We start from the raw sequence: 26,685 nt of genomic DNA on the forward strand, positions 1-26,685 counted from the left end.
TAGATGTTGTAAACCTGCACAAGTGATTGCATGACAGACAGAATTTCTCAACAGAAAATCATAAAGACTTGCAGATGAATGAGACCTTTAATACTGGATGGTTCTTCAAGCTGAAGTTAAAACTAGCCAAATGTAGACCAATAAAATGGCACAAGTATTTAACAGGATGGATAATTTTGTACCAAAAAAACTTGCAAACACCTGTGGCCTTCTCAAATACTCAAAATAATTGCTGTCTGATCACAGTTGACCTTTGATTTTGCATCCCCACCTTGCTTTATGTACAGATGTGCACAAGGAATTCAGAGCAGATTTTCAGAGGGCAATGATTTATTATAACAGATCTGGAGCTGTGCAGCAGTTGCTAACTCTGATGCTAACAACTCATAAATGATGTTTCTTACAAATTTATGTTAAAAAGGTACTTCACTGCTCAGCAATAAAATTTCATACTCCTTGGTAATTCAAGGATTTGTATTGGAGACACTTGAAATGAAAACTATTTGCAGAGATTTCTGTTTACTGAGGCTGCAACTTCAGAGAATTTGCAATTGTCCTTCCTGTCTGTAACCTAAACTGGCATACAGGGAGTGCAGTGCCCACAATTTGGGAAGCACTATAACCTCTGGAATATCACATTAAGAGTGATCTCTAAGTAATGCACACACATTTATTACAGTGCAAACTCAAATGCATCCTTCGTGGGCTGAACTAATGAAGCTGCTGGCCAAAACTTCAAGATTCCCCTTAATTTTGAGGGTGACTAATATCAACTCCTAGATGAGATTCCAGGAATGCCTTATAAAATATCATAACCCTGGAACGAGAACAAAAATAATAAGGGACATCAGGCAAAAAAAAAAAAAAAAAAAAAAAGGTAAGAAAATACAGAAATACAACTGCTTTGTTACACTTGGAACACAGATTAACTAAATATTACTTATACAGTAAAACCAGAAGCAGCACACAGAGAAAGTAATATAGAAAAATCTCCAAAGGCGTGATTCCAGAAAAAATGAGGGGCTTTGGCAAATTAACTGTGAGATAAACAAAAGGAGCAACTCAATCTCTCTTAGAAAATAATCTAACAGTGTAAAGTACATGCTGTATTTATCAAGACAATAATGTGCATGATTGCCATTTCCCTTTTTTCATGCTGCACAATGAAGTAAGAAATCGACAGACATGAAATTTGGTATTTGGTAAATAGCTAATTGACTTTACAGAACGACAGGAAATAGCTTTTATGGTAAGTTCACATTAAACACATTGTTACACAAAGTAGCTTTCTGCCTAATGACCTAATGCACACTGAAGAAGTCTGAAAATTATCTCAGTGCCTTAAGTTCAAGTTATTCCATCTGTTTCTTCTCAGTGTTCTGAAAAACAGTATTAGTATTTTTTGAAGCATTTTACATTTCTCCAGAGTAAGATGCTAAGAGCAAAATACTGCTGTTACAATCTCTGAAAGATTTGCAGCACTTCTGATGCAGTCTCGTTAACACAGTTTATGAAGTCTCACCTCTTATTGCATGGCCCCAAACACAACCATGAAATGAAAATGCAAGAGCCCTAGCAAAGGTTGATGTATTTGGTTTCACACCTATTTCTTACTTTACCTCCCTGAAAGATTAAAGTCTAAACTTCAACATGTCAAGAATGCGACTCATAAAAATCTATGTAAAAGCAAACAGCTTAACAAATTAAAAACAAAGAAACCATAGAATTATAGAACAGTTTGGGTTGGAAGGCACCTTAGAAATCATCTAGTTTCAGTGCCCTCCTATGGGCACGTCATCCAGGGCCCCATCTAACCTGGCCTTGAACACTTCCAGGGATGAGGCTTCCACAGCTCCTCTGAGCAACCTGTGTGAGTGTTTCACCACCTTCACAAGGAAGAATTTATTCCTAGTACCTAATCTAAATTTGCTCTCTTTCAGTCTGAAGCCATTCCCCCTTGTCATCCCTTTTCCTGTCACTACATGTGACAGGAATTTCTGTACTTGTAATTACTCTCTCCATCTTTCTTGTAGGCTCCCCGCTGGTGGGGGAGTGAACGAGTGGCTCTGAGGGGCTTGGCTGTTGGCTGGGGTGAAATCACAACAATTACTCATTTACCAAACAATCCACTCACTGAATCCATCACTCTCCTGTTCAGAGAGAAGGATGCTGTGGGAGACCACGTTAAGGGCTTTACAGAAATGACATCCAGAGCCCTTCCCTTGTCCACTAATGTGGTCACTCCATCACAGAAAGCCACTGGGATGGTCAGGCAGGACTTGTCCTTGGTGAAGCCGTGCTGACTTTCCTGCATCACCTCCCTGCTGTCCGTGTGCCTCAGCACAGCTTCTCGGAGGATCTGTTCTGTGATCTTCCCAGGCACAGCGGGACGGCTGACAGGGTGGGAGCTTCCAGGGGCCTCCTTTGTACCCTCTTTAAAGATGGGCACAAAATGTTTCCTTTTTCCCAGTTAGCTGGGACTTCACCTGCCTGCTAGGACATTTCAAATACCATGGAGAGAGGCCTGGCAACTACATCAGACAAATCCCTCAGGGCTTTGGGGTGCATCTCATCAGGTCCCATAGACTTATGTACATTCAGGTGTCGTGAATCTGATTGTTACTTACACTGGGAAGCATTCGTTACAGCAGTGGGAAGTGTGTGATTTAAGACAAATGTGAAATGTGTTTATTGTTTTGGTTTTTTTTTCAAATATAAGATGAAAGCTTGTTTTGTTCAGTTTAGTCGTGCTGGCTTCAGGCTAATGGTAATTGTTGAAGTGTTTCAGATGCTGTCATGCACAAAGTATGGAGTTTTATTGGATTCTGCGTTGGAGAAGAATGAGGCAGTGAGAAGTTCTCTCTGTAAATACTGAGCAAAGTGCCTGACTACATTTCAGTATGCATTAGTCCATTAAGAAGTTGATGACTTCTCCTAACACAGTCGTTTTCATGCATACACTTAAGTGATTTATTGTCTTGTCTTAGAGGTATTGAAATTCTGGTATTAGTTTTGTGTTAGTCTTTGACAAAATGAAATAATTTCATTCTTAAACCCCAGCCATCATATCATTATCCATAATCAGCAATGGATTATTCATTTAATAAAGACAATATTGTCTTTAAGAGCAGTCAGCATCTTTTGCACGTTTGATTTGAAATTGACTTTGCTTATAAACAGAGAACCTTTGCTTTTTACATTTCTATGCCATTTAAAAACGTGGTTTCCTCTTTTTTTTTTACGTTATGCATCAAAGAACTTTTAGCGGATTGTGGCTGCTATTAATGTATATAATGCAGTGTTTGTTCAACCTGTCAGATCAACAGGTCATTAATTTAAGGTGAAAAAAAAAAGTACAGTGATCCCTTTGTATCACAGAACCATTGTGGTCAGAAGAGATCTCTGGAGATTGCCTGGTCCAACAAAGATCACATTTACTGAGGGCTGCTGAAAACATGAGTATCATAACAGGGATCATTTTCTGGTTTCTGTGTGTATGTTTATCAAGCCTGAACTAAAGGCAGTATTAGAGAAAAGAAACATGGTAGGTAAGGTTTTCTTTGTTATGCAGGAAACGTTCCAGCCTTTCATCATGTTTGTGTCATTTCCTAGTAGGAAAGTGGTAAGATGAGCTAGTCTATAATATTAGCTGTTTGCTTTAGGTTTTGGAAGAGAAAGAATATGATGTTTATACGAGTCTAGGGATTATTTTTCAATTTCCACGAAGATCTGATCTTCTTAAGCTAGATTGTGAATTTCTGAGAACACTGCAGTGAGCAAACTGCTGCTGAGCCAAAAAGGAAGTGGTGGAGAACCAAACAAGTCTCAGGAGTGAAGCCAGGATGTTGAGATAAGGAGAGAAGGAAGAATGGAAATGCCCAGAATGTAAGCATTGAGCGAATGAACATCATAATAAGTAAGACCATAAAGATTATATTTTCTTAATAATAGTAACTTCTAGATTGCTGAGGGGTTTCCCAGCTTCCTCTGTGTGCTGCTGCATTCTCTCTCGTGAGGCTTAGCAGTCACGGAATTAAAATAAAATGTTAAAAGCTACTAGAAATACACTGTAAGAATGATTTGGAGCCTGAGAAGTATGATTTTATCCAGTGGAGAGAAGATGGAAGGAAACACAACAGCACAACAAATAGTTAAGAAGAAATGTGGAACAAACTCATCTTCATGTCCACGGGGAGTGAAACAAGAAGTAACAGGCTGAGACTGCAGCTCAGAAAATTGAGATGAAGCACAAGAGAAACCTTTTTTGGCAGTGAGAACAGTGAAGCAGTAGAATATGTTGGAGATGAAGGTTTTGGAATCACCATCTGTTGCAGCTAGGGACAAAACAGATATCTCCAGGAATTACATCAGTAGAGTTCATGCTGTTTTGGGATAAATTAACTAATTGGTTTTAGGACATCACTTCCAACCCCATTTTTAAAAGACATAATTATACAACTACAAGAAGAAAATGTTTTGCATAAAGAAAGGCCTCTCTAATCCTCCAGGAAAAGCAGTAATAGGTTCTCTACTTGGGATAAGAGCTGCATAAATTCAAGAAATAGACATGCATTTTAAGATCACATAATCACTGAAAAAATTCCCAAAGGACATGGTAGATTCTACATAGCTTGAAAACAAAAGCATTGTAGGCTGTATATAATTTATGGGCATGACTCAGATGCAACTGTTTGAAATTACTGCATTTAGGCTGTGCTTTATGGGATGTGAAACGTGGTGATCTAAAAGCCAATTTAAATGTTTTGTGTGACTAAAATCTCCTGAGATACCATATTCTACGTCTGCATAAGCAAGGTATTCACGTAATACAACCCACTGTTTTAGACTCCCTCATGTCCAAAATCTGCTGTAAAAGTCACAAAAATACATTCATAAAACAATGTACAATGAGCCCAGTCCTTGCAGTGGTTCTGTGGAAGTGGTGTGTGTCTGTAACTGCAACTCTTGCTTCTGGGTTAAAGGAGAGAAATTATTATTGCAGCATTAATTTTGTCTTAAATTTTCTTAATCTAACCAGTAAATCCTGGATGACAGTTCAGATATTAGTAAGAAATTCTTCACTGTGAGGGTGGTGAGGCACTGGCAGTTGCCCAGAGAAGCTGTGGCTGCCCCATCCTTAGAAGTGCCAAGGCCAGGTTGGACAGGGCTTGGAGCAACCTGGGACAGTAGAAGGTGTCCCTGCCCATGGCAGGAGACTGAAACTGAATGAGCTTCAAGGTCTTTTCCAACCCAAACCATTCCATGATTCTTTGAAACACTGCAGTTGAAGAAGGACTTTGGCCAAGGCAGGTCTCATTTCACAACCATACCCTCCATTTGCAATTGCAATGAGGGCACTCTGCATTCTGCACTGCTAGAAAAAGTGATCTGTATCAAAAGAAGCAAAGTTTAAATCAGCAGAATTAATAAATATCCTTATCTTCTACTTAGCCTTGCAGCCAGCATTGAACAATAGGAATACCTGAATGCATTGTTTCATCCTTAACCCTTTACATGTTATCTCTCACAGTATTCTTTTTTCACTAATTAACTACTAGCACCTTTACTGTTCTGCCACAAGGAAGTAACCAGTGTAACAAAAACGTGTGCTAACAACAAGAGTTCTGCACACAACTTCATACAGCTCTTCACCCAGAAGATACAGGAGATACAAAAAATCCTGAATTAGAAGGGATCCTCAAGGATGATTAAGTCCAACTTTTAAGAAAATGCCCCATACGGGGATCAAACCCACAACCTTAGAGTAACCAGCACGACACTCTAACCAACATCCCTACTTCTTATTTGACAGGAGACCCACACTGTCCGTCCCACACAGAGGAACTTCTGGCTACTATTAATGAAGTACAAAACTATTGATAAAAGACCGTCTGATTATTACTGACAGCTGAAACCGCTGATTTTGTTTATTCGAGTGGGCCCTTTCTATTTCAACGTAAGCTTTTTGCTGCCACTCGGAACGAAGCTAAGCGGGACGAACACACTGCAGGAGCATCGGGAGCTGGACGGGGACAACGCAGGAGCAGCAGGGCCTGGGAGGGGACAGACCCGACCCGACCCGCCCTGAGGCACGGCTCAGGCGAGGCCTCATGAGGCGGCAACATGGCGGGCGCCGCGTCAGGGCGGGAACGCGGGGCACGCCCCCCTCGGGCACGCCCCCTCGGCCACGCCCCCTCCTGCTGCTCGCGTATAAAAGCCTCGCGCGGGCCGGGTGAGGGGGCTGGTACTTCCGGTCGGACATGACGCCACAGTGTCAACATGCAAGATGGCGGCGCATCACCGGCAGAACACGGCGGGGCGGCGGAAAGTGCAGGTGAGGGCACGGCGGGGCCAGGACGGCTCAAGGGGAGCCCGGAGCTTCGCGGGCCACGCCAGCGGCTGCGGGGTGTCAGGTCTTGGGGGTTTCTACGGCAGCGCAGTCGCCCACTCTCCCACAACGGCGTTGCGGTGAGGGGAGGCACCGCCGCACACCCCCAGGGTCTCTCCCCCGCCTCCGCTGGCCGCTGTGGCGGGGGCGAGCGGCCGCCTGAGGCACCGGGGGGGATGAGCTGCTGCTCGCTGCCGAACAGGGTCGAGTTCTGCAGCCCGCAGAAGGCAGAGATGAAGCAGCTCAGATCAAAAGCGGCAGAGCACGGGGGGAGGTAAATTGAGACCGAAAGAGCGGTGCCCCCGGACCTGCTTTGGTGTAACGTGAATTCCCAGCAGCGGCAGAGCTGCAGGGTCCTGCCGCCGCTGTCTCGGCTGTGTCCGGTGCCAGAGTAGGTTTAGATTAGATTTTAGGAAGAAATTCTTTACTGCGAGCGTGGTGAGACGCTGGAGTAGTTTGTCCAGTGAAGCTGTGGATGCCCCTTCCGTGGAATTTTTCTAGGCCGGGTTGGACGGGGCTCTGAGCAACCTGGTCCAGTGGAAGGTGTCCCTGCCCGTGGCAGGGGGTTGGAACTGGGTGATCTTCAAGGTCCCTTCCAACCCAAACCATTCCATGACTTTGTGATCTGCTTCACATCCTATTTCTGCTTAGTCTGTGTAAAACACTCTGGCCCTTTGCACACACGAGCAAGGACCAGGGTTTTATCTTCTCAAATTTCTGAAGTATTCCTTCCCTGCTCCAGGCAGCATTTGTTGAAGGAAACCCATGGCACAGGCAGTCAGAATGTCTACAGGGTGTAGACATTCTCAGCACACTTGAGGAAGAATTAAATCCTGTGGTTCAGGCTCACGTATAGCTACGAGTAGATTTTGTAGCCGTGGTGGACACTGAAATTATCGAAGTGTGTATAAAAAGTCAAGGCTCTTTAACAGTAAAAGTCATGAAAATGGTTTTATTTTATGGTCCCCAACACTTTTGTTCTTGTTTGTGATACTGCCAGCCCTTTAAATGTTTTTACAGCTTTCACGATGGAAGAGACTTAATGCTTTATCAATGTGCAAAGCTGCCTAGTGGCAAGTGCAAGTTTGAGCTGTACATATCTAGTGTGATCAAATGACATATTGATTAGGCTTGAAATAGCATTAGGAGCTTTCAAAACAGAGGTGGGTTTGGCTTTTGGACACATCATTTATCACACAGAGGAAATGTACATCTCTTCAGAGCATTTAGTGTTCTCTGTGGTTAAGGGAAGCACTCTCAATTCTATATAAAGAATTCCCTTACCTTGCCAGAAAAAAAACTGGATATGCTTTAAAATACAAAGAATCTAGAGTATAATATCCCTTTGTTGACTTAATTGCCTGTGCTATAGACGAGTTTTTGCAGGTTACACCCCTAAGGAGGGGGATTTTATTATATCTTGATATTTGTTTGATGTACTCCTATTTATGAAGTAGTATTTCCCTGACAACAGCATGCATCAAAGAGCTCATTGTTATCTTTTCTTACTACTACATTTGTTCTCCAGGCATTGCTTAGCTCAAAAGCTTGTTTTTACAGGTGGTTTTGTGCTGGTTTACGATGTTTTGTCTGCTCTTATTGTTCTGTGTGGTATTTTTTCACTTCACATACTAATGACACTGGATGTACATGACACTGATCTGTGTCTCAGCAGTGCATTGTAAGTTTAGATCTAGATTGGTTGTGTTTCCCAGAGAAGCTTCCCATCCCTGGAAGTGGTCAAGACCAATTTGGACAGGGCTAGGAGCAACCTGGGATAGTGGAAGGTGTCCCTGCCCATGGCAGGGGGTGGAATGAGATGATCTGTAAGGCGCCTTCCAACCCAAACAATTCCATGATGAACATTTATAAAGCTTGGCTAGAAGCTGGATTCTTTTCTTGATTCTTACTATTTCACCTGCTTGGCTAGTGTCAGGAAATGAATTTTAAGTGGCTGTTTTATCCATCAGCTGCTAATGGAATGATAAAACCACTCGTGATTTATTTTACTCCCCAATGGCTGAGCATTAGGGTGCTTCTACATAAAGTTTTTGAGATAGAGTTGGAGAAATTTGTTCCCAACCTATGAGGCTGGAAGAAGAGGCTTTTACAAAAGACGCCTCTCAAGCATGGAGGAACTTGGTTCCTTACGTGGTAGGAGAGCTGGTTGAAGTTTGTGGAAATCAGAACTATTATTAGCTTGGATGCACCTGTTTTACTGGTAAGCAAAGCCATCCAAAATAGTCAGTTTAGGGTGCTTCTGCATATAATTGTAGTTTCTAAGGGTTTAATCAGAGTGGATGTTTTAGGCCTCAAAGTAAATTCCATGCATAGAAAAAGGAAAGAAGTTTAACTCTTTAAATGGGAGTCAGGCATTTGTTAAGCTTAGCCCTGCCTTTCTGAAGGATGCAGGAGCAAGGCTGTGTGATTTGGGAAGGGAAGGAGGATGCAGAGATGTGTCAGACACTGCTGTTGTCTGTGTGCTGTAGCTTTCAGATGTTGTCCTGGGAATTAAGTCAAGGGGAAGCCACTTTTCAGCAGGTGCCTTGAAGTAGTTGCCCTGGAGGGGTAGCATTGTAACTGCTCTCCCAAACTTGCTTCGACCAGAATAAATTTACCCCTGCACTCAAAACCTGTTGACAACACATGTGAATTTTGCCATATAAGGATCAGCACCCTTATGATTGCATGAATTTTAAGGACTTTTTGTCTTTAAGTCTTATACAGAATAAGAAAATCTTATTCTCCATCCCTAGAAGTGTTCAAGGACAGGCTGGATGGAGGCTTGAGCAACCTGGTCTAGTGGAAGGTGTCCCTGCCTGTGGCAGGGGTTGAAATGACATGGTCTTTAAGTTCCTTTCCAACCCAATCCATTATGATCTTTTTGAACTGAATTTTTCATATTTGTGCACTAATACTGCAGCTTACTAGATTTTATCTGTTATTTTTATATTTTTTACTTAATAAATGTAAAAATTATAGTTACAAATATATTTATTTAATAGATAATGCTTAAGCAAACAAATAGCCAGTATGTTGATTCCATCATAAAAGGATAAAAATGAGCTTCTTAATGCCTTCCATTACTTTTATTCTAGAGCCTGGAGACCTGGATAAAAATTCAAATAGTCACCTTAATTAAAAGCCATATTTTTAGGGATGCATATGCTCCACCAAGATAGTAAAGCAATTTGTTTTGTTTTACTAGGTGCTTTACCTCTGCTTATCTCATTCTTGATGCAATTCAGATCTCATGGAACCCTTCCATGATTTTGAGAAATACCTTTTTTTTTTTAATTGCTCACTTAGAAACAAGGAATAAGTGTCCTTGGAGCTCAGCTGGTTCCTATTTCCTCCACATGGTTTGGTGAAATGTTTTAAAAGCAGATTTTACCCACTATGAAGATAAAATCTGTTATAAGTCATGTAATGTAGCAAGGGTAACATGAGCCCACATCATCTGATACACTCATCCATGCAGGAAACACGCTGTAAGTCCTGCAAGAAATTCACTTGGCTTTCTGTGCCAAAATGTATTTGTTGGCAGTAGCTTTATCTCTGGAGCTCTTAGGTAGTCATTAAAATGGTTAATCCTGATCCACTTAGTGTACTGAATCTCATAAACTCTTTATAATGAGTGGATGTTTGGGATGTTTGTGCACGGATGCTGTGGAAGATTCTTACTCATTATGGGGGTTTCTAAAAGCTGCAGCAGCGTCGATGTGAAAGCCTTTGGTTGGTAGTAAAATCTTACATATCCCACAAACCCTGCCCCTCCCAGACCATGGTGGCAATAAAGCCATGGTCATCTATATCCCAGCCATTATCATGTCTGTGGTTTGCCCCTGGCTCTGTGTGCTCTGATGGAAAGGGCACAGCAGGGATGTGCTCCAGCCTGTCCTGTGTGGAGCAAATGCCACTGAGAACTCAGAGCTCTCACTTCCTGGGGGATCACCATTTCCAGACAGAATCTGGTACTTTATCTGCAGTGAGAAAATCTGTGTGCTTCAAGAGCAGAGGTGAATTTTATCACAGCAGTTTCTCCTCAACCAAAACTTTACTGCATTTGTATTATTTAGATAAGTTTGTGTACACACATGCTTGAATATGTGCTTTGTTTTTGTATTTGTTTCATATACATACTAAATCTACTAATATTTCTTAATTCTATGCTAAGTGACACTCAAAAACCAAACCAACCAAAAAAGCACTTTCTCACCATTTTTCCCACCAAATAAGAACATAATGGAGAACCACATATGGATTATCAGCAATCTTCTGTTCTTATTAGTGAATGTTTTGATTTTGTGGGCTTGGCTGCGTGTCCACCATTGTTATACAAGTGTCAGCTCTTTTAGTCAAGTTGCTCTTATTGATGTATTTTAAGTACCCCATGCATTTCAACAGCCTTTCAACAGATTTTGTGGAGCCCTTAATTTTCCCCTCTATGCTAATATTGAATTAATGCATTTAAGTACAAGCCTGGATGCTTCTCATGTTATACCTCCCATTCCAAAGGGTTCCATGTGGTGTGCATCAAATGTCTCATGGGGTTATTTTTAGTTCAGCCATGTGTGCTGTGTGTTTTGTTCTTGTTGTTTTGTTAATATACAAGACATTTATTTCAGCCTCAATGACTGGTTAGCAGGAGTGGACCATTTAACACTTTATTTGGATGAGAAAATACATTTATTAAGTGTTTTAAGGGTAAGCAACTGGCAGTTACTTGGATATCCATAGGTTTCCAAAATGAGCTGGAGAGCACATTTTTTGTTGTAATCCTTTTCAGCTCATACTGTTTTCAGGACAAATGGTTTGCCTTGTCCTTAGCCAACTGCTCAAATTGCAGTGTTCATTTGAAATGTTGGTGTGGTGTCCCATCAACTTGCTGACCACAGAATAATTTTCTCTCATTTTAATTTTCTCTTTGTCCTCATAGTATTAGAAATTTAAAAAATAAAAAATTAAAGAGACCATGCTTAATTTGGATTAGAATTACTTTTATGATTGAAAAATATCTGTCATTGTTTCTTGCCATGGAAGAAGTTATCATTACCTAATAAAATAGATATTTATTTTTCTTCTTACCAATACTACTTCAGTTTTTAAGACAGTTTATCAGTACGAGTATACTATTCCTTCTGTGGACAGTAAATAATACTTTGTAAAATTATAAGTCTGAGGAGAGACTAATGTAACTGGTTGAATTCTGTGACCAGTAGCAGTCACTACTGGGGAATTTTGTGTCAAGCTCTTTTTGTTGTTTTGCCATATTTTTTTTTCCATCAAATATCTCTTGTATTTACTCCCAAGATTTTAATCTTGTTTAATTCAGTTGTTACAGCAAAGTTATTTTCTCAAGTTTCTCACAGGGAGAAAGAAGAATGATGTTGGGTTTCCTGCTCAACTGCTGCTGAGATCCAGCTCAGATCTACCATGGAACAATAACCCTGAAACAATATAACCTCTCTGTTTGTCCCAGTTCTTTTAAAATAAAAACAATACTTGCCAAGAGATGTTTGACTAAATTAATATGTGGAAGTCATTAAAGTGAATAAAGGGCAAATTAACTTTGAATATTTCAATACTGGTGGTAGTGAGAACTGGTTGTCAGTCTCTCTTATGTCTTTGTGTGAGGGAAAAACAGCATTTGGTTGAGTTGACTTTAATTCCATCAAGATTAATGTAGAAATATGACTCAGTTTCCAAAGTCCTGTGAAAGTTTTAATCATATATGAAAAGTACCTTATTTACTAAAGTAAGCCATCATTTGGGGTTTTTTTTGCATTTTTAAATATTTATGGCTGTGTTTTTCTTTAGCTCTGTTAAATTAGAAAGAGTAACATTGTTGTGTGCAAAAAGCATAAGTGTTACCGTGCTTAGGTGACTAACATAGTTTGACAGTCTAACTTAGGAGTGGAATGAAGAGCTCTTAAATTATACCTGAAAATATAACAAATATGGGAGGTGACCGGCAGAGGAGGAACAAATCCAAAAATTGCAGATTTCTCAAAGAATATCCTGCTAGCAGTTGGGAAAACAAGAGGTGAAGGGCCGTGCTGATCTTGAGCCTGATACTGTGTCAGGAGAATATTGTTCTCTATAATAAGTAACATCACATTTGATCTACTGACCTCTGTGTTTGTGTCTTAGCTGCTCACATTTAGTTTTTTTAACTGAGTGTTTTCATTGGCTTTATTCAAAGAGTTTGACAGCAGCATGAATTTGATGGCCATCCCTTTGCCTTGTGTTTGTATCATGTTAAACTGTGACTTTGACTCTAACATTATTTCATGCATATATTCTGTGCGGGTCTTTCAGCAATATAGACGTGATATGATTAAGCCCAGGTAAGGAGTGGTACGTAACATCTTGCTCCCTACATCTCACAAAAAAATAATACCTCAAGTACTTGAAGTGTTTTAACATAACATTTCTGCGTGATTGATGGTGCCTTCTTTCAGCAGTGTCTCTGGAGCTGTGTGTAGGTGGAAACTTGAGCTTGGATAGCAAGAACGTTATGGATGAGTCTGGAATGGGTGAGAGAAGCTGAAAAGTATCAGCAATGAGGGCATGATCTAAAACTGTGAGGATGAGCTGTGATACTAAAAGGGCTGAGAGTGGCTGAGAGGGTCTTTAAGAGCATTGGGACATAACATTAATGTAGTGAAGGACTTGTGGAATGGTAAATGGAGAGTGTTGAGGCAGAAGGATTCAGGAAGCTCTTAATTTTCATCATCCAGTGTTGGTCTGTAGAGCTGCTCCAGCTGTTTCTCAAACAAAGAATAGCACTGGACGCGTGTTTTCTGGAAGCATTAGTTCTCTGGCTGTGCTGCCAGGGGATGGGATAATTCAGTGGAGGTGTTGCCCACATTCACCAAATGGACCTGTCAGTTCTCATGGTATGGAATCCGAGCTGCTGTAAAATATTTCTTCAGTGATAAGGACCACTGAACATCTTCCTTTGTTGGTTTTATTTTGTGTCACTGAGATCTGATCTGGAAAACGTTTTCTTTATACTACTTTAACACAGTTACTGAAGTGACAAACTGCTTTCAGATCTCTAGCCCAGGAATACTCCTTATAAGCATTCTCAAAACACTGGCACTTGTGTATCCAAATTATTCCTGCTTTGAGCAGATTTGATTATACCAAGCATGAAATTTTACCTTGTTCTGATTATATTTTACAGAATCTGGGAAGATGCATAACTGGCATCTTCCCCTCCTTTTCCTTCAGTGTGAGGGCTTTCCTCAGAGTAGTGTGTAAGCCCTGTGTAAATGCAGGGATCAGGAAAATGAGTGCAGTAGCTCTGAAGAAACTGTAGTGTCTTAGAATTGTATTTACTGAATACTAATAATGGAGACTGCTGTGGCCTTTCAGGATCTCTTGAAATTTCCTTTTAGTTTTTCTGAACAAATCCATGAAATAACCTTTACACACAGTACTGTCAAACATGGAGGGAAGAAACTAATGGAATAATTTACCTGAAAGAGCAGTAAGGGTTTGAGTTTCTTATTATTTTGGCAGGTAGGTAGTTCTTTAAAAATTGGTTTAAAAATAATAGTGACACCTGAAATAGCTTGAATTTGTATCTGCAGTCTTTCAGTGCTTTGTAAGCCATGGTGACCATATCCTCTCCTTTGTGAGGCTGGGAAATACTGGCATCCCAGGTAAAGAAACTGTGGAACCCACTTGGGAAGTGAGACACAGACTCAGTGTGTTGTCTGAGATCACCCAGAATATACACACACAGCAGGGAACTGAGCTGAGGATTCTCTGGGTCTAACTTAGCTTAAGTTGTAACGATTAAAACACTCTTTTGGGCTCCAGTTCTATCACTGCTGAGTCTTCTCTGTGGCTCTTCCCCATTTTTGGGGCCAAATGACTTTGGTGCTGGTAACTCTCAAACTGACAGACAATGCTTGTAAAACTCTTCATATTTTTTTACTCAAGAACCTCACAAAGATGAAATTAGATGTTCAGGTTTTATGACCAGGTCAGTATCTTAATACCATAATTGGATTTGTGCAAATGTGTTTTAGGTCTCCTATGTGATTAGAGATGAAGTGGAGAAGTACAACCGCAACGGGGTAAATGCGCTTCAGCTGGACCCAGCATTAAACAGACTCTTCACGGCAGGCCGGGACTCCATCATAAGGATATGGAGTGTCAATCAGCACAAGGTCAGTCAGGAGGGGGTTCCTGTGTCTAAACCTACTTTTTCCAAATTATCCTGCTGGTAAGCTGCCTCCAGGGCTGTATGTGATGGTTTTTAACAGCTGCCAATTACTGTGATCACAAAATCCTTTTGATAATTGCTCATACTGTGGTATCTTACATAACTGTATAGTTCTATCACAAAAAGGTTCTGAAATAGTGATTTCAAACAATTAGGGAACTTTGGATCCATATGCAGATTGAAGATAATATCACGACAGGGTCTGATAGTCACAATCTTCTCCATTGGTGATGAGCTTATTTTTTTCTTAATTTGCAGCAAGACCCTTATATAGCATCTATGGAACATCACACAGATTGGGTAAATGACATTGTGCTCTGCTGCAATGGCAAAACATGTAAGTACTTAAAAGTTTCAGAACTACAGTATTCAGAAACTGTATACAAGTAAATTATCTGCTGCTTTAATTATTTTCCATCTTTTCTTAGCATGTAGAATTAATTTGTGATGTATATTGTAAATTTTTTTAAATTATGTGAGCAGCTGTTTTAATGAAAATTGAAATGTGTATATAAATTGCTTTTTGAAAAGCAAATTAGAGTAGTTACGAATATGCCCTAAAGTAATATATAAGCCATTAAAATTTAGTCTTTATTCTTTCCAATTTAGTGATATCTGCTTCTTCAGATACTACTGTTAAAGTGTGGAATGCACATAAGGGATTTTGCATGTCAACACTAAGGACGCATAAGGTGAAAAATATTATCTGTAAATACTGTGTGTGATCACTGCCATTCTTACAATTATTGAGATGTAGACTTCAAAAGGATAACATTGTTGATTCATATTGTTACTTTCATTTTATCGTAGGACTATGTGAAAGCCTTAGCATATGCAAAAGATAAGGAGCTGGTAGCATCTGCTGGGCTGGACAGACAAATATTCCTCTGGGATGTAAATACTCTCACAGCACTGACTGCCTCAAATAACACTGTCACAAGTAGGTACCTGGGCAGGGGAGGCAAATGCAATGCATTTTATTGAGTAGGGTGATCTGTGAGATGAATTTAAAACTGTGGGTGCTGTTTCTATCTGTACATAAAAAATGGGCAAGAAATTTGAAGGTGGGTTTTGTATGCAATCAGTCCATTTGTTGTGTTATGTAATAGCTGGAAATCTAGAGCAGCCAACAGTCATGGCATTTAGAATGGAGGACAAGTCTCTTTGAACTGTTTCTCCTGAACTGTGACATGCTGGTTTCTCTGCAACTTGATAGAGCTTTAACTTGAGAAGCTTTTAGCTTCTCAACCAACCTTTTATATGAATGTTCCTTAGCTTATTTGCTCCTATATTTTTCTATGTATTATAATTTGGGATTTCTTTTTGCTTGTATAGATGCTGAAAAAACAGGCAGTACAGCTCCTTGATACATTTATCCAATCTGTCAGAAGAATAGTTTCTATATAAACTGGACTAAAAACCATACAGAGTAACACACAGCACTGACTAGATACAAGGATGACATATTGGTGAGATTTAACTCACTGGAGATTAAAAGGCAAGGGCAAACTGTAGATTCTCCTCATCAGGGTTAATTCTCAATGTCACCATCATCTTTTAGAAAGTCACCTCTCCTTCTCTCTCCCAGAACGGCATTACATAAATTGTGAGATCTTTCTTTATACAGCAATTCCACCACTGCCTTTTTCAGAATGGTCAGGGTAGAGCTGGTTAAGTTTCTCTTCTGGGAAGTGTCACTAGCCGTGAGGTTCAGTTGGATTTGAGTGAATAGCATAGATCTGGGTCATGGCATCCTGGTTTGTATTTGCTATTTTACAGTATTTTTTTTTTGAAAAAGAGGGTCTAGTGTGACCACAGTGTACTTTGCTGCTTGGTTAGGTAGGTTGGAAAAATTGTGTTTACAGTGACAGACCTCTTTCATTTTACACTTTGGTAGGTGTTTAAACAATAGCAGGTTCTCAAACGCATTGGGAAAGAGCAGAACTATCTTGCACACTACCACATCTTAATTTTTTAAATAAGACTAGTTGCTTCATCAGTCATAGGTTAGGAATGACTCAAGGAAAATCTGCAAAACTAAAATTTGGAATTGGCACAACATATTCCTAAGACATTTCAAGAATATGTGATTCTATAAATAAGAGGCAGGCATGTAGTTGTGTTGGTGTGGCTTTTTTTATTTACTGTGTTGGGCTGATTTTGAAAGGTGTGATTAATTTTAAAGATTTGGTAGCTTCTAAAACCAAAGGTGCATCTGCTGGGCAGAACTGTCAGTTTTGCATTTGTTGTCTGAAGAACTTTTTAATTCAAGTATAGCCTTGTGCTGACATGTCTGAGTAGCTGTTGGAAGAGAGATGGCTTTAGTGAGTTGTGTTGCACTGCAGAATGGTATTGGGATGGCACATGACTAAAGTGATTTACCTTATCTTTCCCAGAAGTATAAAATGCTTCTATTTCTTTCTTATTTTCACTGAAAGTAGAATTATTTTATAGCCGAACTTTGCTGATAACTGTCAGCTTTGCTGTCTTCTACTTGAACAAAGAGTTTTTGAAGGAAGAACTTATTTGTGAGCTCACAGGAAAACTCAGTAGTGGGATAATAAAAAAACATAAAAACATTTATTGTACGCTGTAACAGTGATACAGAGCCTAAATTATTCAAGTGAATCAGAAATGGGAGATGGGGAGTACTGAGGAGCTGATGCTTGTTTTGAACCCAAGATCAAATGGGAGTGGAGACATTACCTCTAAGGTGATGGGGAGAAATTTGCATTTCTAGGGTAGGAACACAAATATTTCATAAGGGGCAAGAAGAGGAAGCAGAGGAGTTTTTTCTTTCATTTTAGTGCTCCCCAGTAATAGTGTTTCTGTTGGAAAGAACACAGTGTATGTCCTCACAGAACCTGTTTTCCCGAGTCCTTTCAAGCAGTATGGATTTTTTCAGATTACAAATGAAAATTGTTCTTGTGCATTAGTTTCCTATCTGATTACCTGGAAGCAGTGTACACAAGCCAGCATTAAGAGGGAAGCCCATTTTTAAAGAGTGTCTCAGTCAGCAGAGCTATAATTCAAATTAAGTGGAGAGATTTAGCTTTTGAGAGGTAGTCCCTTCCAGAAGAGGATGGAGTTGAGCTTTGCTTTTGTTCTGGCATAAATTTTGCTTCTGTACATTTGAGATTTTCCTATTCCTGCTATCCAGCTTTTGATAACTCTGTATATTATCCTTTCCTAATTTATTATGATTGTTGAACAGTGTGCTAACCTTCAAGAGTTTTCAGTTCTGTGTTTTGCTTTTAGCTGTTCTCTGGGGACAGTGGAAGACTCACTTTATTTTAGCTCCAAATAATAGATTTCATTTGACAGTTTGCATTTGGATGCTATAACCAGTGGCTAAGAGGACCCTGAAGTAAAGCTGCATCATTCTTCATAGTCATAGAATATCCTGAATTGTAAGGGACCCTCAAGGATCTTTGAGTTCAATTCCTGACCCTGCATGGGACAATCCCAAAAATCCCACCCTATGCCTGTGAGTGTTGTCCAAATGCTCCTGGGGCACTGGCAGCCTTGGGGCAGTGACTGTTCCCTGGGGAGCCTTTTCAGTACCCAACCACCTTCTGGGGAAAAATATTCTTCATAATATCCAGCCTAAGCCTCCCCTGACACAGGTTCTTCTGCTGTGACAAAATGTGATACTACATTATGATATTAGGTTACAAAGCCTGTGTTGGAAACTCAGCTCCATCATATAAATAAATCATTGTGTGAAGTTTCACGTTTTTGCTGGCCATGCAGTTTGTTGCTATTCTTAGCCTTCTTGGCATACTGATGGTATGGATTTGAGGCTTGATGAAATGCCTGATTGTGCTCTCTAAATAGATGATTTTCATTTGCTGTGTCTGTGCTTTTCCCAGTTGAGGGACTGGTACTTTAATCTCCAAAAGTGGGTTAGGCTGGATGGTGTAGAATTCCTCAGCTCTGATGGTAGGTGTGATGCTAAGGAGCTGCCATATGGCTTTCATAAATGCAGAGGTAGCATCCATACTCACCACATTTCAGTGCTGCAGTGTAACTTCTCTGCATCTCTGCTGAACTAGGAGAGAAGCCTTTAATACAAAATGTAGAATTTTACTGATACTTGGCTTGGAAAAAAATCTCTGCCTTTAAATCCAAATGCTGTGTATTACAAGCTCACAAAGTGTCATACTCCAATAAAATAGTTGACCAAGAGTAGCTTGATGGCCCTGGCACAGAATTGTGGTGCCAAAAGGGTGCCAAGATAGTAATGACCATAAATCTGAGGGGTTATTTTGTTTTTATGCAGTAGTAGATGAAGAATTGGAATGGGGTTTTTCTAGCATTAGAAAAAGACATTGTCTTTCTTAAAGCAGCTCTATATACAGGGCAGAGAAGCACTATTTTCATGGGTCAAAGGGTATTAAAATACCCATTTTGAGTGAATAAGTATGTTTTTCAAATGACAGCGTTAAAATTGAAATGTGAATTTTATTTTGAAATAGCTTCTTCCCTGAGTGGGAACAAAGACTCAATCTACAGCCTTGCAATGAATCAAATGGGAACAGTTATTGTATCAGGGTCCACTGAAAAGGTAAGCAAAATTCGTTAAGGTTCATTTCACTTCAGTTTGATTTCAGTACAAAGAGACAATTTGATTCATTTTCAATGTCATGTCTGTAGCAGCTTTTGTGTTTTCAGTACTGAGAGCAGACGCTTCTCTTAAGTGGGAGTGCCAAGTGTAGGATACAAATCCTGCCTCAGGCTGAAGATGTGATGTATCCATAGAGCTTTAATACATAGGGGAGACAATCAGATCATCTTGTGTAACCCTCTTTGTCAGAGATTGTTACATTTCCCCACAAGAGCTCTGATTTTGAGGGCACATGACTCAGATGATTATCAAGACTGAAGCAGTTGCTGCAGGTAGGAGAGAAGGTGCCAGCAATTTGTGAGATCCCTGCAGGAAGTGGGAAATGAAGTGAGCTAATGAAGCTCAAGTGTTCCCAAAAGACAGCCCTTGCTCCTTGTTGTAAAGGAAGGTGAAACAGGCTTAAGTCTCTATGTGGTGTTTTCTTTTACCTAATCTAACCTTGAGAGAATTTTATTTCCAAGACAATATAAAAATGAAAATAGGATACACCAGTGAAGCATATTAGAGGATTCTCAGAATTGCTTTTTTTTGCCTGCATCTGGAAACACTGTCCTGTTTCCAGTCACTTCCACTCTTTAATTTCTTTTAGACAGAAGAAACCAGAACAAATTCAATTAAAATCAAGAGAATCTGATTATTAGAGCTGCATAAGATATAGTTGTGTCTGTCTTGTTCTGACATATATTTTCTGTGGTGGATGTCCATATGTTCAAAATAAGGGTTGATTCATTTGCAAAGGCTTAATTACTGCAGGGGTAACACATTGGTGGGAAGAATGGTGTTAATGCCAGTTATCCAATGTCTATTTCCATAGGTTCTAAGAGTGTGGGATCCAAGGACTTGTGCAAAACTGATGAAACTCAAAGGGCACACAGACAATGTCAAAGCTTTGTTGTTGAACAGAGATGGCACCCAGGTATGTGCTTTAACCTGAGACGAAGGCATTTTACAGAGAGCAGAAACATCATTAGTCCATATCAATGTAATTTAATGTCATAGGTTACAGAAGGTAGCTTAACAAGTATTACAGGTATTTAGTGGTTAAGGCAGTGAGGCTGGATGGGTGAAAGTTGTTTTTATTACAGATTCATCTAGGTATGGAGTGGGTTGTTTACATAAAATACTGGAAATTGTGACTAGAGTTGGTACCTGTTTAGCACCATCTTAATGGAAAAATAACCATATGAATTATAAAAGCTTTTTATGGGGAAAAAGTATTTTCAAAGACTTAAATACCTGCTTAATTGAAGTGTGCTCGTTGTTGCTCAGTGTCTTTCAGGCAGCTCTGACGGGACTATTCGCCTGTGGTCCCTTGGGCAGCAGAGATGCATAGCCACATACCGAGTCCACGATGAAGGTGTTTGGGCTCTGCAGGTCAATGAAGCCTTCACTCATGTTTATTCAGGAGGAAGAGACAGGAAGATTTATTGTACAGATCTACGAAATCCTGATATCCATGTGCTGATCTGTGAAGAAAAGGCACCAGTTCTTAAGGTAATTGAGTTTAATTCAGAGAATTGCAGAGTGTTTGGGGTTAGAAGTGATGTCTGAAGCTCATCTGGTCCACTCCCTCTCCCCTGCTCAAGAGCCAGTTGCCTGGAACCACATCAAGATGGCTTTTGAGTATCTCCAAGAATGGAGAATTCACAACCTTGCTGGGCATCCTGTGCCAATGTTCTGTCATCCTCACAGTATAAAAGGGTATTTGTATGTTGTCTCATGAAACAGTGGCTTGAGGTATAAATTGATTAAAGAATTCACATTGGCTAACAAGTGTTTATTATACCACATCTTCAGCAGATTGGCTTCGTCTCCTAAATTACACCTATTGAATTGTCTGAAGAAGATGGATGCCTGGCAGCTACTTAAAATATGCAAATTCAAATATTACTGAAATTAAATATGCTTCAGACATGAGAAGTTGGGTTTACCAGGCTTTAGTATAGTTTTAAGAAGCCTGAGCTGGCATTGCCATGGTTTTGTACAAAAATTGGTTTTTCTTAGCAGCAGCATATGTGCACAGGACTGTGTTAGGGTCTGTTACATACTCATGGGAACCAGGAGTAAAGTTGATTATAGGTTTTTTGAATGCCTAAACATGATGTTTGCCTGCACAAGTGTGAATCTTTCAAAGAGACTGTTTTTTGAATTTTTTTGCTGTCTGTAACTTCAGTGACATGACCTTTGGAACCTGCAGGTTTATAAGGAGTGTTCAATTGAAACCAATACCAATAGATACAAACAGCCTGGCTTCCTTGTGAGTGAACTCTAGCTTAGTGTGTTAAGAAAAAATCCTGTATATGTTAATTTAGTTATGGAAAAGTCAGAATATAAGAAATTTCAGGGGCCTCTAATCTTGGCTACAGTGATTCATTAATCTGAGAAATGTAATGGCAGACCCAAGTATATAAAGCTCTGCTATTTTTTCTATTAGTACAGAACTTCTCACATTCTCATTTTAACCATATGAATTGTCTGAATACAAAGTAACTGAGAAAATACTGTACTTACCAAACTGTCCATTAGACAAGATTGCATCATGCTGGAAACAGCTTTAACTACTGTGTGTTAATACACATTGCATCTACTATTACCCATGTCTACAATTCATTTGTTGAATATTTGTAATAATTCCTCTTGATTTTCAGAAGTTTCATCTTTTAAACTTTGTATTTCTGCAGTAAACTGAAAGTAGTGCTGTTCCTAAGACAGTTTCAATTATGGGAGCAGATCTTTGCAAGACAATTATCAAAGGGAAAATAAGTCAAGCATGACTAAAAGTTTGTTTCATTATTTAGATGGAACTTGATAGATCGGCTGATCCTCCTCCAGCACTTTGGGTTGCAACAACTAAATCCTCTGTGAATAAATGGGTAAGTGATATATTTCAGTTTGTGAGTTCAGTTGAGTATGGAACTTGCAGTCTTGGTTTGGGAACTGTTGGGCTGTTGCTTTCAATTTGACTGGGATGTGCTGTGATCTGTTAGCTTTCTTTAAATCGTAAAATACTAATATTGAAATTGATCAAAAGGTATTAAGCTTTGAATTACTTTCATTGCTCTCTATTTATGGTACTTTTAGGAATAAATTATCTTTCTTGAAACTGGATTGTTAACATCTGAATAGCAGCATGAACTGGCAGTTGTTACTCACAGATAAAAGCAGAGTTTATAGCGGATTATGAATGTTACTATTTTCCTTCTTTCTTTAGACTTTGAAAGGAATCCACAATTTTAGAGCATCAGGAGATTATGATAATGATTGTACCAATCCCATACCACCCCTGTGTACACAGCCTGACCAAGTTATAAAAGGTAAACAACTGTTTTTCAGAAGACCTTGTAAAATCTGTTATCATTAGGACAAGTGATAGAGCTTTAAGATTGACTCCGGTTTTTAAAAACTTGATGCTATGATTTCAAGCAGAACAATGTGGTTATTGTCTATCCAGTGTTGGTTACAGTTAACATTGTGTTTAAACCTTGGTGACATCCAAGCCTTACACAAAAAAACTGAAACCAAAGAACAGCGTATGTCATGCTATGCAATTTAATCTAATGTGATATTAGGAAAAAATAATGGCAGTACTAACCTTAATTCTTGGTTTTTTGCCAGGGGGTGCTAGTATTATTCAGTGCCACATTCTTAATGACAAGAGACACATATTAACCAAAGATACAAATAATAATGTGGCATACTGGGATGTCTTGAAGGTAAGGATGTAATTTCAGATTTTCTACTGTTGGATGATTAATTATTTTGTGCTGCTTTTTTAATGTATGTATTTTTAGTGTTGGAGATGTCTTTGGTAGAAAGTCAATCATCTTTCTGTCTCAGGACATCATGGAAAGTTTGCCTTTTGAAAAAGGAGGGGGCATTTCTGAGCTTTTTTGTAGCTGTCCCTGATGTGAGGCTGATACCTGCATTCACCTGAATCCGATCCAGTATTGACATGTTTCTGTTTTGATGGGGCTTTCTTTCAAAGAGGGCTTGTGTCAGCTGGTAAGGCAGGAATGGCAGGAAGGTGAACAGAAGGAAGCCTGGCTCCTGCCTTGTGTTGCCTAGGGAGACTTGATGTGACATTTTAAGGTGCTTTACCTAATGATTGGTCAGAGGAGAGGGGAAAGAGTGCAGAAAGGAAGGACTCAAATCCCACACCAGTGGGATTTAGTCTCTGGCAAAAGCCTGTTTAAATTCTAAATATTTTCTTCATTTCGAACTATGCAGTGCACCAGCCAAGATCAATAAGGAGGTAAAGCATGCTCAGGCAACTTACTGAGTTGTTGACTGAAGCAGAAAAGAAATTAGGTTGGAGGATATAGATTTATACTAAATATTATCTAGATTATTTTTTTTGAAAAGTTAATAGCTTTTCTTTATTTTAGTGTGTATGTAAGTGTGCAGTGTTAGATCTCAGGACCAAAGTCAAATGCTGATGTTAATTTTTACTTTCATTCAGGTTTTTTTTTTCTTAGTAAGGCTGTGAGAAAGGTCACTTAATGTGTTTAAATACATAATCACTGTAGAGATGGGATTATTGGCCAGTTCAGAGTGTTGCCTTCCATGTAGGATCCTTGCACTCAGAAGCTGAGACTCTCTATTGAGGATGCTGGAAGAAAAGAGGGAGATTTTCCTACCTGTAGCTGCACCCTTCAGTCTTTGCTTCCTGTAACTTTTCCTGGATTTTGAGGGAATAAATTCCAAGGTTGCAATCCTTAGTGTTTGCTTAAAACAAGTGTTTCAGGATGACTTAGCAAGTGGATTATAATAATTTGGATTTTAACAGAATTACTTTAGGAGCACTTAAAATAAAATATGAACATTTTATTAAAAATTTTCCTGACATTTTTATATGAAATAAAACAGAAATTAAGCATCTGCACAGAAATTCACTCACAGCTGTTCCCATTGCAGTAGTTGAGCTGAATTTGTTGCTTGATGTGCAGCAAATACTGGTGTTTGATGGAGAGTACTGAAATATTGCTACTGATGGGGAGAGGAATGACAGAGGGTATTAGAAGACAGCAGTCTACTCAGTGATAGGGAAAATATTTTCTAGTAATCTGAAGTAATATTTCCAAACCTCTCTGCTGGCTTGATGCCACTACTTCAGAGATAAAAAAAAGAAAAAAAAATTGCTTACCATATAAACTATCGTTCAATTTTTTGAGAAAGGTTTAACCTTTGACTTGTATGGTTTTGGACTGCAGTGCTCAGGGAGGGATCATAAGTCACAATCATTCCAAGTGTATATGAAAATCAAGTAAAAGACTTGAGGTGTTGATATGACTCAGTACTTGTACATTTCTTCTGGTGGACAGGCATGTAAAGTTGAAGACCTTGGGAAAGTAGATTTTGAAGAAGAAATTAAGAAGAGATTTAAAATGGTCTATGTGCCAAACTGGTTCTCAGTGGACTTGAAAACCGGGGTGAGATACCACTCCTAAATCTGTTGTTTTAATGTCATATTTCATATTTTTTCATATATTGTTTGTTCAAAAAGGTTTTAGTTTGTTAACTTTAGAAGAACACCCATTGCTTGTCTGATGGGTTAAATTTGTTTTTAAGTAAACCAGCAAATTTTACCTCTGTTCGTAATAATCTGAATAACAGATTTTTTTAATTAATTTTTTGCTTGTGATATAGTCCACCAATTCCAATTTTGAATTAATACAGTTTGGTAAACAAAATGTGCTGTCATGCATTTAGAAATTCTTTAGTTTGTATTCCCAGATAAGTATGGAAAAAATTAGAAATTTATAGATTTGTTTAATCCAAAACAACTATTAATTCCTCGTGGTCTTTTGCCAACAGATGTTGACAATTACTTTGGATGAAAGTGACTGCTTTGCAGCCTGGGTTTCAGCAAAGGATGCTGGATTTAGCAGTCCAGATGGTTCTGATCCAAAATGTAAGTTTTAACTAATATCAGTGTTTTATTTTAACAAAAGAAGCAGAATGAATTCCAGTATATATGTTTTGAAGTATTCCAGTGCCACGTATGTCAGTATCTGGTTGGATTTTGGGGCTTATTTTCTTAATACTAAATTCTGTAGCAAATTCTCCAAAGACAATATTCCCTTTTTTTCTGAAACACTCATGTTCAGGTTTTACATTTAATTTTGTTTTAAACCTTCAAGGAGCAAAAGGGAAAAAGTAATTATAACTTATTGTAAAGAATGTTAAAGCACGTGAGTGATCCAACAGCAGGGATTCTAAAATCAGCTTTTCCTGAAAGACTGTAACATGCAGCTCTCAGCTTGTGACAAGCAGATTTCTGTGCCCATAAATAGTTTGCTTTGGGAACAGAACTGCTCAAACTCTTGGGGAATTTTCAGCTGTGGATCAAATGGAGATTATTTTGTTGCCCATGTTTTTTGTGTAACTGAAGTTCTGCCTCACTATGTCTTGACAGTAAACCTTGGAGGGCTTCTGCTGCAAGCACTTCTGGAGTATTGGCCGAGAACACACATCAATCCAGTGGATGAAGAAGAAAATGAGATAAACCATGGTTAATACTTTAATATTTTCCTTTTTTAGTATTTGTCCACACATTGTTTGTTTATATATCTGTTTCTTAAATAGATAACATGATTTGCTGTCTTACACCTATCTGTCTATGCATTATAGACATAACATTTTTTAGCACTTCTAAATTTGCTTTACACCAGAAAGTGTGTTGTACTTCTGAAAGTATCAGCCAAAATCTTAAGTCTGTCTGTAAAAAAAGTGAGTGAATAAATGATTCTGAAGTTACAAAAACTTGATGAAAAACAGTTACTGGCAAACTGAAGCTTGAGTTGGAAAAGAAACTCTAGATAATGACAGTAAAGAACAATAATTCAATTATCTAACATTAGGAAGTATTCTCTTGACATAATTCCAGTTTTCTTCTAGGTATTGTGAACAAAATAAAACAAAAGCTTTATTGTAAAAAATACATTCTATGTAACAATACATTGAGTAGCTCTGTAGAAAACACCTTAGAATGCCTTTTTTAGGTAAGAATGCTGAGTCTGATCAGGCATTGGACGAAAACCACAGCCATGTGAAATGTAGGAAAGTGGCTGAATTTGGCAAAATAAGAGACTGTAACTCCTGAGCTGGAAATCCATTCAACCCAGGTCAGAGTTGACTGAAAAGTCTCATATTTGGTGATTAAGAAATTACTTTCTATAGATAGATGATGCAATTAAGAAAACTGTACGTTCAGCATATCTTGCTGACTTGTGATGAGACTGTGCCAAGAATTAGATGCTTGCTTCTTTCAAAACTGGTCCCCATGGAGGGTTAGAGCACTTGGCAGACTCTTCTGGATTCAGCTGCTGATTCTCAGACTAAGTTTGCAGCTTAGAGCCAGACAAGGTATGAGAAGTGTCACCCACAGGCTTTTGTGGTGTTGGATTATTGATGCTGCACTGCTTATTC

The 26,685-nt window shown here is 39.0% G+C and overlaps 1 protein-coding gene across 1 annotated transcript in view; it reads left to right on the forward strand.

The window, feature by feature from the left end:
- The first annotated feature begins 6,229 nt into the window (after positions 1-6,229).
- The window catches only part of WDR48 (WD repeat domain 48), a 31,957-nt gene continuing 11,501 nt past the window's right edge, over positions 6,230-26,685 (forward strand). The window contains exons 1-14 of the mRNA XM_042043158.1: positions 6,230-6,334; positions 14,434-14,574; positions 14,889-14,967; positions 15,240-15,322; positions 15,441-15,570; positions 19,109-19,197; positions 20,072-20,173; positions 20,527-20,751; positions 22,056-22,130; positions 22,469-22,571; positions 22,873-22,970; positions 24,579-24,686; positions 25,072-25,168; positions 25,673-25,768. Of these exons, the coding sequence (XP_041899092.1) occupies positions 6,287-6,334; positions 14,434-14,574; positions 14,889-14,967; positions 15,240-15,322; positions 15,441-15,570; positions 19,109-19,197; positions 20,072-20,173; positions 20,527-20,751; positions 22,056-22,130; positions 22,469-22,571; positions 22,873-22,970; positions 24,579-24,686; positions 25,072-25,168; positions 25,673-25,768 (1,474 nt within the window). The 5' untranslated portion in view covers positions 6,230-6,286. The remainder of the gene's footprint in view (positions 6,335-14,433; positions 14,575-14,888; positions 14,968-15,239; positions 15,323-15,440; positions 15,571-19,108; positions 19,198-20,071; positions 20,174-20,526; positions 20,752-22,055; positions 22,131-22,468; positions 22,572-22,872; positions 22,971-24,578; positions 24,687-25,071; positions 25,169-25,672; positions 25,769-26,685) is intronic.

The sequence above is a fragment of the Corvus kubaryi genome, unplaced genomic scaffold (genome assembly GCF_017639235.1).
Source record: "Corvus kubaryi isolate FWS band 111438036 unplaced genomic scaffold, C.kubaryi_AGA036_p1.0 37398, whole genome shotgun sequence".
NCBI lineage: Eukaryota > Metazoa > Chordata > Aves > Passeriformes > Corvidae > Corvus > Corvus kubaryi.